Consider the following 16,845-nt stretch of genomic DNA (forward strand, 5'->3'; position numbering starts at 1 on the left):
GGCAGAGAGTAGTCATGTAAAGAGCCAGGGGTCAGTGCAGGAGACAGTCAGCAGGATCAGGATCAAAGCAGGGTCAGCAACAAAGGGTACTTCACAGAACAGATGATCAGGCACAGATAACAAGATACAGGGGCTCATGGGAAACATACACCAAGGCACTGATCACAGGCCCGGCCATTCCTTAAATACAACTCCTGCAATCAGCCTCAGGTGATGGCGGATTACAGGAGTGAGTCTCTGGTTGCTGAGAGCACCCACTGGCCAGCCCTGGTACTGCAGCCCACAAGGCAGGTGAGTCCCACCACCATTGGCAAGTCCATTCCTGACACTCTCACACTTGTTAATGGGCTTCAGATGGCACCAGTGGGAAAGGCATGATCTCTCATATATTTATTCCAGTCTTTTGACTCTTACCGAAGACTTATAGAAAGAAATGGGAAACAGAGAAAATAAGAGAGAGTGGTGGGAGGTGATTGTGACCTTCATACCTCTCATCTCTCTGTCCTCTTCACAGAAACTCAGTCATTTCTTTTGCATAGATCTTTCAGGACTCCAGCTCAATTGTTCAGCTAGGACAGGAGGGATTTCCCCTTATGACCCCAATTGTATTGATGTCGGGGATTTGATACACATGTTTTGGAGATGTCCAAAATTATTCAAAAAGTGGAACAATATGACCAGTATTATAATGTTGGTGTTCAATATTCCTCGGGTGTGCCTCTTGGTCTCAATAGAGGAGGAATTATTTACACCTCCTCCTATTACAAGTCATATAGCAATAGTGAGGCTGCTTGACCATAAAAAATATCCCGATCTTGGCTATCATCTCAAACTCCCAGCAGACACCAGTGGATTGAGCAGGTGATCTCCACATTAACATCATAGGTTTTTAAAACTTTAGCTTTTTTAGCCCCATAGAAGGAGAACGGCCAGTTGTATCCTACTGAATGGTGACTACATGGGGGACCCATACTTGGGGTATGATCCTGTAGACTCAGGCCTCATTGATCGGTGTCAGCTATCTATGTATGTACTGGGGGAGTTACTTGCCGTGTACAGCTGAATTGTTCTAGGTTGTTTCTTCTTTTCTCTGTTCATTTGTTTATAAAAGGTAAAAGTGACACCATAGACAAAGCAAGTTATTGTTCTGTATGATCTGTAACAGTGCCACAACCGCCTATACGTGAGAATGTATGACTCCATTGTCTGGGCTGAATGTTGGGAATACTGTGCGCACTTAGAAACTTTCTTAATAAAATCTATTTGATTAAAAAAATACTGTAGATAATGCTGTACATATTCTTTCTATTCATAAAATATATTTAGTAATGAACATTAAAAATAGAAAGCAACTTTATGTAGCCCTTTATATAGAATTCTATCTTTTTTCTTTCTCTACAGGTAGATTGATGAACCAGGTTTTTGGGACTTTTTTGTCTTCATGAATACAGCTGAGTCACATGGAAAATAAAACACATGGATGTCTTAATTGACTGAAAGTCTTTATTGCAGCTCACTGGAGGATTCACACGGAATACAAGTCATATCTGTGTTCTAAAAGTCGTGGTTTGGATCCTCTTCCACATTGATCCAGCCTCAGAGGACAGCAGGAGAAAAGTAATTTCAGTGTTCTGGAAGTGACAATTACTTTACAATAAAGTCAAACCCAAGTATACATAAGAGGAGTCATTTCAAACTACTTCTTGTTTGGAGATTTTACAATGGAGAGAAAATATATCATACACCAGAAGGTTCACAATGGAGGGAAGTCATATCATTGTTCTGAATGTGGCAAAACCTTTACACGTGAGAGAGACCTTATAGTACACCAAAGAGTTCACACTGGAGAGAAGCCATATCAGTGTTCTGAATGTGATAAAGCTTTTACACAGAAGTCACATCTTATCACACACCAGAGCATTCACACTGGAGAGAAGCCATATCAGTGTTCTGAATGTGATAAAGCTTTTACTCTGAAGTTACATCTTATCACACACCAGAGGATTCACACTGGAGAGAAGCCATATCAGTGTTCTGAATGTGTTAAAGCTTTTACACAGAAGTCACATCTTATCACACACCAGAGGATTCACACTGGAGAGAAGTCATATCAGTGTTCTGAATGTGATAAAGCTTTTACACGGAAGTCAAGTCTTATCACACACCAGAGGATTCACACTGGAGAGAAGTCATATCAGTGTTCTGAATGTGATAAAGCTTTTACAGTAAAGTCACGTCTTATCAGACACCAGAGGATTCACACTGGAGAGAAGTCATATCAGTGTTCTGAATGTGATAAAGCTTTTACAGTGAAGTCAAATCTTATCACACACCAGATTGTTCACACTGGAGAGAAGTCATATCAGTGTTCTGAATGTGATAAAGCTTTTACACGGAAGTCACATCTTATCACACACCAGAGGATTCACACTGGAGAGAAGTCATATCAGTGTTCTGAATGTGGCAAAGCTTTTACACATAAGTCATATCTTATCACACACCAGAGGATTCACACTGGAGAGAAGTCATATCAGTGTTCTGAATGTGATAAAGCTTTTACTCTGAAGTCAAATCTTATCACACACCAGAAGATTCACACTGGAGAGAAGCCATATCACTGTTCTGAATGTGATAAAGCTTTTACAGTAAAGTCACGTCTTATCAGACACCAGAGGATTCACACTGGAGAGAAGCCATATCAGTGTTCTGAATGTGATAAAGCTTTTACAGTGAAGTCAAATCTTATCACACACCAGAGGAGTCACACTGGAGAGAAGTCATATCAGTGTTCTGAATGTGGAAAAGCTTTTACACATAAGTCAGATCTTATCAGACACCAGAGTATTCACACAGGAGAGAAGCCATATCAGTGTTCTGAATGTGATAAAGCTTTTACACGGAAGTCAAGTCTTATCACACACCAGAGGATTCACACTGGAGAGAAGTCATATCAGTGTTCTGAATGTGATAAAGCTTTTACACGGAAGTCACATCTTATCAGACACCAGAGGATTCACACTGGAGAAAAGCCATATCAGTGTTCTGAATGTGATAAAGCTTTTACACGGAAGTCATATCTTATCACACACCAGAGGATTCACACTGGAGAGAAGCCATTTTAATGCTATCAATATGACAAAACTTTTACAGTTAATGCCGGTCTAATCTATCACCGGAGGATTCACAAATCTCAGCATAGATTAAATACTGGACGAAAAGAGATATTTAAAAAGTTTCAGGTGTCACAAGTTATTTTCACATCCCCAATGTCATCCCACAACCTAGAGAAGAAGGGAGAAGATAAAATGTTACCTTAAAAGAAACAAACTAAAATCTGAGCAAACTGGAATGTAATGATCGGATGAACTGAGTTTAGTGCTTATGTCCATCAATACACAACTAAAAGGGATTTAAATATTTTATATTTTGACAATTTGTTTAAGATAAGCATCAATAACTGAACAGCTTCCCTCATGATTCTCATTCTTTACCTTTTTTTATGGAGCTTTGACTGAACATGTAATGCATTTTCATGATTCACCAACTGAGTTGTGTTTCCAAGCATTTTCTTCATTTCTGGATCCTGAGGTAATACATGACCAACTCTGCCTCAGTACCAGAGACTAGGATGGGGTCTATTGTCATCTTACCAAGTCTCTGAAGCCTCAGTGGGAGAGTCCATTCCAGGTTCTTCTGACTATTGATACATGATCAGCCAGGCTTGAGGTCTCCAGCTAAGCCCACCTTGTCCATTCCGCCCAATATACGTTCCATCTCCTCTCCCATTATCAATGCCTTATTTCCACATTTCATCTCCTCTCATTATTATTATTATACAGGATTTATGGCGCCAACAGTTTGCTCAGCGCTTTACAATATAACGGGAGACAATACAGCAACAATACAGTTAAATACAAGAGGGATAGGAGGACCCTGATCCTTGGAGCTTACAATCTAGGAGGGAGGGGCTAGTGGTACAAAAAAGGTACTAACTGTGGGGGATGGACTGGTTGGAAGAGTAGAAGATTCCATTATTAGCTGAGGGCAGGATATGCTTCCCTGAAGAGAGAGGATTTCAGAGATTGCCTAAAAGTGAGCAGAGTAGGCGATAGTCTGATAAATTGGGGTAGAGAGTTCCAGAGGATGGGTGAAGCTCTGGAGAAGTCCTGGAGATGAGCATGGGAGGAGGAGACAAGGGAGCTAGAGAGCAGGAGGTTGTGTGAGGAGCGGAGAGTACGGTTTGGGTGATATTTGGAGACAATATTGGTGATGTAATTTGGGGCAGAGTTCTAAATGACTTTATATGTTATTGTTAATGTTTTGAATTTTTTTTTTTTATTCCAAAAAAGTTTTATTGAAATATGAAAGGCTTAACAAATCATATACAGATACGGATCACAGTCCGCGAATGTACCTCTTACATGTTCTCCCGTAACGCAGATGGGACCAAGACATGTAATTAAATTGTAGATCATCCTGAAACAAAGTCCTACAATAAAGCAGATGCATAATGTGTAACAGTAGAAATAATGATAACAGTATGTGATTTAGAGAAGTACGCTGCACACTAGTCCACTGTGTAGAGAGATCTCGGATAACAGGACTGTGAAGAGTAAGACAAAAGTGTCATTTCAAGGTATATACGTCCAATGTATCCGTATCCGAATAATGTAGGTTAGTTTTGTAGATAACCGTCACACCTGTACATGTATGAATACTCTGTTCCTTATGAAATATATGATTAAATAGAGTATGAAAAAGGTGTGAGAGAAAGAAAAGAGCATGTAAATGGAAGAGGAATATGAAAAGTAATATCATAATGGGGTGAGGGGGAGCACAAAAAACAAATATATAGGGAAGAGAGGAAGGAAGAGAGAAAAAAAAAGGGGGGGGGGGTTTATGATTAAGTAAGTGCAACCAAACCAGTCACATCAATAAGCAACGGCCAAACTGACACAGATTCTATCTTTAATTTAGGATACGGTTCGGTTAGACTCCATCTATGGAGTTATTCCTGAGGTGAAAGCTTTCAAGGTTTTCCGTATCTCCAAATCTCTTCTTGTTCATTCCTTCATTAAACCACGATAAGTATTAGTAGTTTGGAAGTGAGTCCAACAAGCCCAAGTCTTCCTGAATCTCTCGGGGTGTTCCTTTGCCACTGAGATCAGCTCCTCCATTTCCGCGATCCTGACGATCCTAAGAAGCCACTCTCGCACGGTGGGAACATGGTCTGATCGCCAATGAACAGGAATACACTGCTTTGCCGCGTTTATCATATGTAAGGCAAGCGACATACGATAAGTCCTTACAGGAAGTGAGGAGTGATGGAGTAAGAATTGTGCTGGGGTAAAGTCTAGGGTGTATGTAGTTACTTGTGCGATTATGTCCAGAACTTTTCTCCAGAAGGGCTGTAGCAGCGGACATTCCCACCATATATGTAGAAGTGTACCTGTTGCCTGGTAACATCTCCAGCATAAATCCGGAACGTTAGGATCAAATCTATGAATCACAGACGGAACTCTGTACCATCTGGAAAATAATTTATAGTTGCTTTCTTGTGTAGAGACACATATGGAACCTTTATGCATGTGATCATAAATGTGGTCCCAGTCCTCTGGTGAGATTGGAAGTTGTAGATCACTCATCCAGACCTCACAGGTCTTCCGAGATTGAGATGTATTGGCACTTTCAAGATAGGAATAAAGCTTGGATATCACATAATTCTTGGGCGTTTATTATACCAAAGAAAGGAGGTACAGAGCGTTCTATATGATTTAAAGAAGGAGTTTGGTAATTGAATTGGTATAATCTGCAGTAGATATAGTATTCTAGGGAGCACTTTCATCTTAAGTAGAGATGAGCGAATTATTCAAAAATTCAATTCGGCTGATTCGCTGAATTTCAGGAAGAAATTCGATTCGATGCAAATTTATTCGCTACGAAGATGACTTATAAAAAGGGTTTCTAGGCTTCAGAGAGCCTTTAAATTAGTGCAGAACACTGTACCTTTAATTTAAATGCCCTTGGAGATGAGGAAGGAGAAGGAGAAGGAGAAGGATGAGAAGAAGGAGAAGGATGAGAAGAAGGAGAAGGATGAGAAGAAGGAGAAGGATGAGAAGAAGGAGAAGGATGAGAAGAAGGAGAAGGATGAGAAGAAGGAGAAGGATGAGAAGATGGAGAAGGAGAAGGATGAGAAGAAGGAGAAGGAGAAGGATGAGAAGAAGGAGAAGGATGAGGAGAAGGAGAAGGATGAGAAGAAGGAGAAGGAGAAGAATGAGAAGATGGAGAAGGAGAAGGATGAGAAGAAGGAGAAGGAGAAGGATGAGAAGAAGGAGAAGGATGAGAAGAAGGAGAAGGATGAGAAGAAGGAGAAGGATGAGAAGAAGGATGAGAAGAAGGAGAAGGAGAAGGATGAGAAGAAGGAGAAGGATGAGAAGAAGGATGAGAAGAAGGAGAAGGATGAGAAGAAGGATGAGAAGAAGGAGAAGGATGAGAAGAAGAAGGATGAGAAGAAGGAGAAGGATGAGAAGAAGAAGAAGGATGAGAAGAAGGAGAAGGATGAGAAGAAGAAGAAGAAGGATGAGAAAAAGAAGAAGGATGAGAAGAAGGAGAATTCCAAGCCGGCAAAAAGTGTATCTGCAGAGCTCCGCTATTTCTTAGGCTATTTCTGACAGTTCTGTGACATTCACTCCATACAGCGGTTGAAACATTGTATCTATTTGTTTCCATAAATGGATCCATTTATGGAAACAAATAGATACAATGTTTCAACCGCTGTATGGAGTGAATGTCACAGAACTGTCAGAAATAGCGGAGCTCTGCAGATACACTTAGCGGAGCTCTGCAGATACACTTTTTGCCGGCTTGGAATTATTCTTATTTTCATCCTACTTCTTCTTCATCCTCATCCTCTTCTTCTTCTTCTGAGGATGAGGATGAGGATGAAGAAGAAGAAGAAGAAGAAGTAGGATGAAAATAAGAATAATTCCAAGCCGGCAAAAAGTGTATCTGCAGAGCTCCTCTATTCTGCAGATACACTTAGAGGAGCTCTGCAGATACACTTTTTGCCGGCTTGGAATTATTCTTATTTTCATCCTACTTCTTCTTCTTCTTCTTCTTCATCCTCATCCTCTTCTTCTTCTTCTGAGGATGAGGATGAAGAAGAAGAAGAAGTAGGATGAAAATAAGAATTCCAAACCGGCAAAAAGTGTATCTGCAGAGTTCCTCTATTTCTGACAGTTCTCTGACAGCTCCTTCACATGTACAGCGGTTGAAACATCTGTTTCCGAATAAAAACATCTGTATCCTAAATGGAAACAAATAGATACAATGTTTCAACCGCTGTACATGTGAAGGAACTGTCAGAGAACTGTCAGAAATAGCGGAGCTCTCTGCAGGGACACTTTTGCCGGCTGATCGGGAAAAATCCGATTCGCGCACCCGAAGTAGGCAAATATTCGGATTTGACGCGAATCGAATTTTTCCTGAAATTCGTATCGAATTCCGGTTCGCCTGGTTCGATTCGCTCATCTCTAATCTTAAGTATAGCTGCTCTACCAAACCAGGAGAACCAAGGTTTATTCCATGTCTGAAGGTCTTTGGTGATGTCACGTAAGAGGGGCAAAAAATTTTTGGCATCGAGTTCCGTAAGGTGGGTTGGCAATTGGATTCCCAAATAAGTGATAGCCTCAGACTGCCAGGTATAAGGAAAATTTGATTTTGCTTGTCTAATCATGTCTGGAGTTAATGAGACATTAAGAGCTTGGGATTTAGAAAAGTTGATTTTCAAGTTGGCCAAATACTGAAATAATTTAAAATCGTGTAGCAAATAAGGTAACGTGATATGTGGGTCTGTTAGAAAAAGTAGTATGTCATCGGGAATGGTGTGTGCAGAGATATGTAATGTGTAGTGTGATTGATGTTTTCCTACATAACTGCACCCAACCCTTGAAATTGCTCATGTATACGGGAACTGGGGGCTTTAAAATGTGTTTTGTGTGTTTTTTTAATTTACAGTGTGTTACTTTACACTTTTCTTCCTCTGAACTTTATTATTGCCATATGGGGGGTTAATAGCCTCGCATGTGATAACATATTGCTGATCACAGGTCCTCTTTAAAGAAACACAAGAGGTCTATCAGACCCCTAATGTCACCTCTGGTCCCCAAAAAAGATGGTCAAGCACAGATCATGTTTGATCAGCTCCTTGAAGACACGAATGTACATCTGCCAAATCTGTATCTGAGTAGACCATAGAAGCATTAGAAAGAAATGTGAGCATGGCTTCAGTCAGGCGATGGTCCTGGTGGTCATGGTCTTGTTCTCCTTCAGGTCCTCTCACCTTGTAGATGATGACATGGACTTGTTGTGTGGGAATGAGCAGGAGGGGCTCGGGGTTTTCTTCTACCCAATCAGCTTGTTATGGATAAAAGATGAAAGTGTCTTCTGGGAAGTTACAGGGATTTGGATGTTTAGAGGGTTACATGAGTGGGCGGGGATGGTATTAATGAGGGGTGTGTCATATGTTAATCAGTTTCTTAGCATAGATGATATAAACGGTATAAATAGATCCTTGAAATGTAAACAATCTATCTCTTTCCTTCTGTTGTTAAAGTGTCACATATATATGATGAATAAAGTTGGATGATATTTTCACCACACAATACCGTGGTCTGGGTTCTTCTACAACACATCCCCCCAAAAATGTCCTCTTCCAGTTCTAGGAGTCTGGTGGAATGGGACACAAGCTGATGGTATCTCTTAGGCCCCTTGTACATGGGAGGTCCGGCCCCTGTACAAGTATGCTGGCATTATAATTCACCTGGTAGGCACAGGTACAGCGTCCAGCCTGTCAAAGTCTACACTACAGCTGGACGGGGCTCAATGCTGCACCACGTTTACCTCGTGTTTAGGGCGCTCTGTGTTCAGGGAGAAATGGCCGCCATCCTGATCAGAGAAAGCATAGAGCAGATGTAGGCCGGTGCAGTCTGCTTCTTCCCCTGTAGGTGGTGCCAACCAGAGTGACATCCCAGCCTGGAGAGGAAGTCGGGGGACACTTGGCTTCTCTGTGGTTTCCTGGTTCCTGAAGACTGCATGGAATGAAGGGGTCCATGGAGTCCTGGGGACATTTTTACATATTTTTTTTATTTTTGTTTACACCTTTTAAAAATCATTTTATTCCTGAAGATCACTAAACCCCAAATCTGATGTATTCTTTGATAGCAGACACCCTATATAATACAATGTTGGGAGTTGTCATTTTCTATGTTACATGATATTAGCACAACAGTTTATGAAAGGCAACATTTCAGGAACAATATAGTAACGTTTATTTCTGAGCACATAAATGCAATTCATGACCTATTTTCTGGTGAAATATAAAAGATGAGGTTGTGCCGAGGAAATGGGATTCCCAACATGTCAAGCCGTAACACTGTGTGCACTTGGAACGCTTTAATAGCCCCTCCAGGTCATCAGTATAGAGTTACACAGGAGCACTGGTGCTCCAATCATTGCTCTCCCTTCGGCGTGTGCGCTGATATGTAACGTGTGTGGGGATCACTGTGTTCCTATGTATACACCCCAATGTGCGTGTTTTTGTAGGTGTGTGTGGGGGGAGGGGGGACTCTAACATTTTTACTAGAGATGAGCGAATCAAAGTATCCGAAGTGGAATTCGAGTCGAATATCGGAAAAATTTCGATTCGTGCCGAATCCGAAAAATAGCCTAATTCGGACGCGCGAATCAAAATTTTTCAGAAAATGGCGGCTGACATGTGCGGCGACGGAGCGGGGATGTCTGGGAAGGCGCGCAGACAAGGCGCGCTGACCCATAATGCATTCCTCAACTACATGTGATCGCATCAGCCAATCAGCAGCCAGCCAGCCAGCACTGTGTAATGGTCGAGCTATAAATAGCGGCCATTTTGGAATTCTTCATTTGCCTGCAGTTATTGAACAGAGGCAGACCGCTCTGTACTAGGGACAGGGACAGAGTTAGGGCCACAGAAACGATAATTGGGGACAGAGAAAAGTTACTTAGGGACAGAGAACCATTACTCAGGGACACAGACTTGTTAATGAGGGCCACAGAATCGTTATTTAGGGACAAAGAAACGCTAGTTAGGGCCACAGAATTCATACTCAGGGACAGACAGAATTGTTACTCAGTGCCAGAGAATTGTTACTTAGGGCCACAGAAACGTTATTAGGGCCACAGAATTTTTACTCAGGGACAGACAGAATTGTTACTGAGTGCCAGAGAATTGTTACTCAGGGACAGACAGAATTGTTACTGAGTGCCAGAGAATTGTTACTGAGTGCCAGAGAATTGTTACTCAGGGACAGACAGAATTGTTACTGAGTGCCAGAGAATTGTTACTCAGGGCCCCAGAAACTTTACTTAGGGCCACAGAATTTTTACTCAGGGACAGACAGAATTGTTACTGAGTGCCAGAGAATTGTTACTCAGGGACAGACAGAATTGTTACTGAGTGCCAGAGAATTGTTACTTAGGGCCACAGAAACTTTACTTAGGGCCACAGAATTGTTACTCGCACAGACACAGAATTGTTACTCGCACAGACACAGAACTGTTACTGAGGGCCACAGAAACTTTACTTAGGGCCACAGAATTGTTACTCGCACAGACACAGAATTGTTACTCGCACAGACACAGAACTGTTACTGAGGGCCACAGAACTGTTACTTAGGGCCACAGAATTGTTACTCGCACAGACACAGAATTGTTACTCAGGGCCACAGAACTGTTACTTAGGGACAAAGAAACGCTAGTTAGGGCCACAGAATTCATACTCAGGGACAGACAGAATTGTTACGGAGTGCCAGAGAATTGTTACTCAGGGCTACAGAAACTTTACTTAGGGCCACAGAATTTTTACTCAGGGACAGACAGAATTGTTACTGAGTGCCAGAGAATTGTTACTCAGGGACAGACAGAATTGTTACTGAGTGCCAGAGAATTGTTACTCAGGGCCACAGAAACTTTACTTAGGGCCACAGAATTTTTACTCAGGGACAGACAGAATTGTTACTGAGTGCCAGAGAATTGTTACTCAGGGACAGACAGAATTGTTACTGAGTGCCAGAGAATTGTTACTCAGGGCCACAGAAACTTTACTTAGGGCCACAGAATTTTTACTCAGGGACAGACAGAATTGTTACTGAGTGCCAGAGAATTGTTACTCAGGGACAGACAGAATTGTTACGGAGTGCCAGAGAATTGTTACTCAGGGACAGACAGAATTGTTACTTAGGGCCACAGAAACTTTAATTAGGGCCACAGAATTTTTACTCAGGAACAGACAGAATTGTTACTGAGTGCCAGAGAATTGTTACTCAGGGACAGACAGAATTGTTACTGAGTGCCAGAGAATTGTTACTTAGGGCCACAGAAACTTTACTTAGGGCCACAGAATTGTTACTCGCACAGACACAGAATTGTTACTCGCACAGACACAGAATTGTTACTCGCACAGACACAGAATTGTTACTGAAGGCAACAGAACTGTTACTTAGGGCCACAGAATTGTTACTCGCACAGACACAGAATTGTTACTCGCACAGACACAGAATTGTTACACAGGGACACAGAACTGTTACTGAGGGCCACAGAACCGTTACTTAGGGCCACAGAATTGTTACTCGCACAGACAGAATTGTTACTCACACAGACACAGAATTGTTACTCGCACAGACACAGAATTGTTACTCAGGGACACAGAACTGTTACTGAGGGCCACAGAACTGTTACTTAGGGCCACAGAATTGTTACTCGCACAGACACAGAATTGTTACTCGCACAGACACAGAATTGTTACTGAGGGCCACAGAACTGTTACTTGGGGCCACAGAAACGTTAATCAGGGACACAGAATTGTTACTGAGGGCCACAGAACTGTTACTTAGGGCCACAGAATTGTTACTCGCACAGACACAGAATTGTTACTCAGGGACACAGAATTGTTACTCAGGGACACATAATCGTTTAATTAAAGAGTATGTCAGACAACATGCAGAGGAGTGGCAGAGGAGGCAATGTTTTAGGAGCGAGCAGACGTGGCAGCAGAGGAAGGGGTCGAGGCAGCACTATTCGCAGCCAGAGGCCAGTGCTCCCGGTGTCATCCAGCGGTCGTGTCTCCACCGACAACCCTGCCGTCATCGATTGGTTGGCTCGGTCGTCTTCCTCTTCCCAGGTCACCTCTGACACCTACAGCCAACGGTCGGTGTGTACGTCAGACACAACCGTTAGTTGGCATGGCCCGGGACCAAGCCCACTGAAATCACGTGTCCTCTACCTGCCCCTGTCCTTTGGTGTTCCCTCACCAAGCGAAGTATCGCATGCTGTGGGCTCAGCCCCACTGTACAGTGAGGAAGAGCTAACAGAGGGCGGTCAGGAACGGGGGGAGACATCCGCCTTTTCAGCAGCTAGGCGAAGAAGTAGTAGCGAGGAGAGTGGCCCGGTAGCCGGTCTAGAGACAGGTCTGTCTCCTGACCCAGACGCAGCCGAGGGGGCTAGTAGTGAGGCGGAGACCCTACTTGATGATGAGGAGGTTGATCGCACTTGGCAGCCTCGTCGTCATCAGGCAATTTCTTCCGCATCATCAGGAGAAGAGGGTGGCAGCTTGGCAGTGAGCGAAACAGTCGGTGGGTTGCCCAGGAGACAGCAGCAGGGTTGCAGCAGTGTCAGTGGAAGCAGTGTCAGTGGAGCCAAACGGCCACGGAGTAGAGCACCAGCTCCACTGCAGCCTACCACCACGGCCAGTAGTGGTGCCGGTGTGCACAGAGGAAGCAGCAGTCAGCCAGTGAGGAGTATCGGGGGCAAAGTTTCCTACTCGGCGGTGTGGCAATTTTTCGTCAAGCCGCCCGAGGAAGTAAACGTAGCCGTATGTCGACTATGTGGCCAGAAATTCTAGCGTGGCCAGGGGGCCCATGTTGGGACTATTTGGGCCATGTTGGGACAATGGGAGACCTCCCATTGCTGCTGTCTCCATCGCCACACTCTGCCATGTGCCACTTTCAGGTCTCCTCACACACTGCTGGTGTGTAGAATTTTTTGACATAGGGTGCTGGCAGATTACGGGCCTCCTATAGCTGCTGCCAGGCCCCTAATCTGCCATGGGCCCCTATATACCGCCTCCTCATGCTGCTGCCAGGTCCAGAGTCTCTCATGGGTCCCTGTACGGCCTCCCATTGCTGCTGTCTCCATCGCCACACTCTGCCATGTGCCACTTTCAGGTCTCCTCACACTGCTGGTGTGTAGAATTTTTTGACATAGGGTGCTGGCAGATTACGGGCCTCCTATAGCTGCTGCCAGGCCCCTAATCTGCCATGGGCCCCTATATACCGCCTCCTCATGCTGCTGCCAGGTCCAGAGTCTCTCATGGGTCCCTGTACGGCCTCCCATTGCTGCTGTCTCCATCGCCACACTCTGCCATGTGCCACTTTCAGGTCTCCTCACACTGCTGGTGTGTAGAATTTTTTGACATAGGGTGCTGGCAGATTACGGGCCTCCTATAGCTGCTGCCAGGCCCCTAATCTGCCATAGGCCCCTATATACCGCCTCCTCATGCTGCTGCCAGGTCCAGAGTCTCTCATGGGTCCCTGTACGGCCTCCCATTGCTGCTGTCTCCATCGCCACACTCTGCCATGTGCCACTTTCAGGTCTCCTCACACTGCTGGTGTGTAGAATTTTTTGACATAGGGTGCTGGCAGATTACGGGCCTCCTATAGCTGCTGCCAGGCCCCTAATCTGCCATAGGCCCCTATATACCGCCTCCTCATGCTGCTGCCAGGTCCAGAGTCTCTCATGGGTCCCTGTATGGCCTCCCATTGCTGCTGTCTCCATCGCCACACTCTGCCATGTGCCACTTTCAGGTCTCCTCACACTGCTGGTGTGTAGAATTTTTTGACATAGGGTGCTGGCAGATTACGGGCCTCCTATAGCTGCTGCCAGGCCCCTAATCTGCCATAGGCCCCTATATACCGCCTCCTCATGCTGCTGCCAGGTCCAGAGTCTCTCATGGGTCCCTGTACGGCCTCCCATTGCTGCTGTCTCCATCGCCACACTCTGCCATGTGCCACTTTCAGGTCTCCTCACACTGCTGGTGTGTTCAATTTTTTGACATAGGGTGCTGGCAGATTACGGGCCTCCCATAGCTGCTGCCAGGCCCCTAATCTGCCATGGGCCCCTATACCGCCTCTTCATGCTGCTGCCAGGTCCACAGTCTCTCATGCCATGTGCCACTTTCAGGTCTCCTCACACTGCTGGTGTGTTGAATTTTTTGACATAGGGTGCTGGCAGATTACGGGCCTCCCATAGCTGCTGCCAGGCCCCTAATCTGCCATGGGCCCCTATACCGCCTCCTCATGCTGCTGCCAAGTCCAGAGTGTGTCATGGGTCCCTGTACGGCCTCCCATTGCTGCTGTCTCCATAGCCACACTCTGCCATGTGCCACTTTCAGGTCTCCTCACACTGCTGGTGTGTTGAATTTTTTTACATAGGGTGCTGGCAGATTACGGGCCTCCCATTGCTGCTGCCAGGCACGTAATCTGCCATGGGCCCCCGTACCGACTCCTCATGCTGTGACGTTGCAACAAGGTGGAATTCAACCCTACATATGTTAGACCGCCTTTACGAACAGCAAAAGGCCATCACCGATTTCCTGATGTTAAAAGCGGATAAAGGTACTCCCTGTGTAACTTAGATGTCAGCCATTGGCAGCTCATGCGTGACACCTGCGCTTGCTCAGGCCCTTTGAGGAGGCCACGCTATTCGTGAGTCGGCAGGACTATGGGATGAACGACGTCATTCCTCTGTTGCACGTCCTGGAACAAATGCTGTTAACAATGGCTGGTCAGGGTGCGGTAGACGTGGCGCACAGATCTCAACGCCACATGACCCCTGTGGGGGCAGGACAGGAAGAAGAGGAGGAGGTAGAGGAGGACATTGGTGCTCAGGAATTATTGAGTGAAATGGGTGTTTTTCCACTCAGCGGACAGGAGTGGAGGAGCAGGAGCATCTGGTAGAGGAGGAGGAGGAGGAGACAGAGGACCCAGACGCACCGTGGCAGTATGCTGTGGAGATGGAGGCAGGGAGTCCCTCGCATTCCTTGGCACAAATGGCCCATAGCATGCTCGGTTGCTTGCGTAGCGACAGCCGAATAATAACCATCAGACAGAGGGATGACTTTTGGCTGTCCACCTTGTTGGACCCTCGCTACCGTTCAAAAATGGTGGCCTTTTTCACACCTGCTGAGAGGGAGGCCAAAATAACGTACTATAAAAACCACCTATGTAGTCAGCTGGTCTCTGCCTGTCTGCGCCAACGTCCATCCTCAGACACTGTGGGCCCTGTGCGCTCGCGTTCCGCTGCCATGGCAGCAGGGGAGGGGTGGGGTGGTAGGAGCAGTGGCAGCTCCACCAGCAGCGGCTGCCTCAGTCTGCAGTCGATGATGAGTAGCTTTCTTCACCAGCGCAGTGAGGAAACTACTAACCAGCCGCAGCAGCAGCAGCAGCAGCAGCAGCATCAGGTGGACCTGGAGCAGGACCTCAAACAACAGGCTTAGGCCTACTTGGACAGCACCCTGCCAACCGAGGTAGACAATCCCCTTGACTACTGGGCAACGAAACTTGACCTTTGGCCCCAACTAGCTGAATTTGCCCTTGAAAGGCTGTCATGCCCGGCCAGTAGCGTGGCATCGGAGCGCGTGTTTAGTGCGGCAGGAGGTATTGCAACTCCGCGGAGGACACGACTGTCCACCCAAAGTGTGGAGAGACTGACGTTTGTGAAAATGAATCAGGCGTGGATTAGTCTGGATTTCAAACCACCAGTACCTGACACAACTGACTAAATCCGCCATGAATCATGCCCCAAACATGTGCCACTTTCAGGTCTCCTCACACTGCTGGTGTGTTCCATTTTTTGTCATAGGGTGCTGGCAGATTACGGGCCTCCCATAGCTGCTGCCAGGCCCCTAATCTGCCATGGGCCCCTATATACCGCCTCCTCATGCTGCTGCCAAGTCCAGAGTCTCTCATGGGTCCCTGTACGGCCTCCCATTGCTGCTGTCTCCATCGCCACACTCTGCCATGTGCCACTTTCAGGTCTCCTCACACTGCTGGTGGGTTCCATTTTTTGTCATAGGGTGCTGGCAGATTACGGGCCTCCCATAGCTGCTGCCAGGCCCCTAATCTGCCATGGGCCCCCGTACCGACTCCTCATGCTGCTGCCAGGCCCGTAATCTGTCATGGGCCCCTGTTGTCGCTTGTTGGCATATTCCGCTCGTTCAGATGCTCCTTCTCCTGCTACTCCTCTTCACGGATTCCGTCAGCAGTCTTTCTTGGAATCTGTTTCCAAGAGACAACAGTTTGCGAGCACGCACCAGACGGTGCAGAAACTGAACGTCCTCCTGTCCAAGTTGCTGCTGCCAGGCTCGTAATCTGTCATGCGCCCCTGTACCGCCTCCTCATGCTGCTGCCAGGTCCAGAGTGTGTCATGGGCCCCCGTACCGACTCCAAATGCTGCTGCCAGGCCCGTAATCTGTCATGGGCCCCTGTACCGCCTCCCCATGCTGCTGCCAGGTCCAGATTGTGTCATGGGTCCCTGTACGGCCTCCCATTGCTGCTGCCAGGCCCGTAATCTGCCATGGGCCCCCGTACCGACTCCTCATGCTGCTGCCAGGCCCGTAATCTGCCATGGGCCCCTGTACCGCCTCCTCATGCTGCTGCCAGGTCCAGAGTGTGTCATGGGTCCCTGTACGGCCTCCCATTGCTGCTGTCTCTATCGCCACACTCTGCCATGTGCCACTTTCAGGTCTCCTCACAC

At 46.0% G+C, this 16,845-nt stretch overlaps 1 protein-coding gene across 1 annotated transcript in view; it reads left to right on the top strand.

Annotated features, from left to right (window-relative positions):
* LOC149434742 (uncharacterized) overlaps positions 1 to 16,845 on the top strand; it is a 55,548-nt gene that overhangs the window by 36,667 nt on the left and 2,036 nt on the right. Inside the window, exon 2 of the mRNA XM_089663445.1 lies at positions 1,402 to 2,964. Within this exon, the coding sequence (XP_089519571.1) occupies positions 1,722 to 2,964 (1,243 nt within the window). The 5' untranslated portion in view covers positions 1,402 to 1,721. The remainder of the gene's footprint in view (positions 1 to 1,401; positions 2,965 to 16,845) is intronic.

The sequence above is a fragment of the Staurois parvus genome, unplaced genomic scaffold, assembly GCF_062004578.1.
Source record: "Staurois parvus isolate SC_StPar_1 unplaced genomic scaffold, SC_StPar_1.0 ptg001689l, whole genome shotgun sequence".
NCBI lineage: Eukaryota > Metazoa > Chordata > Amphibia > Anura > Ranidae > Staurois > Staurois parvus.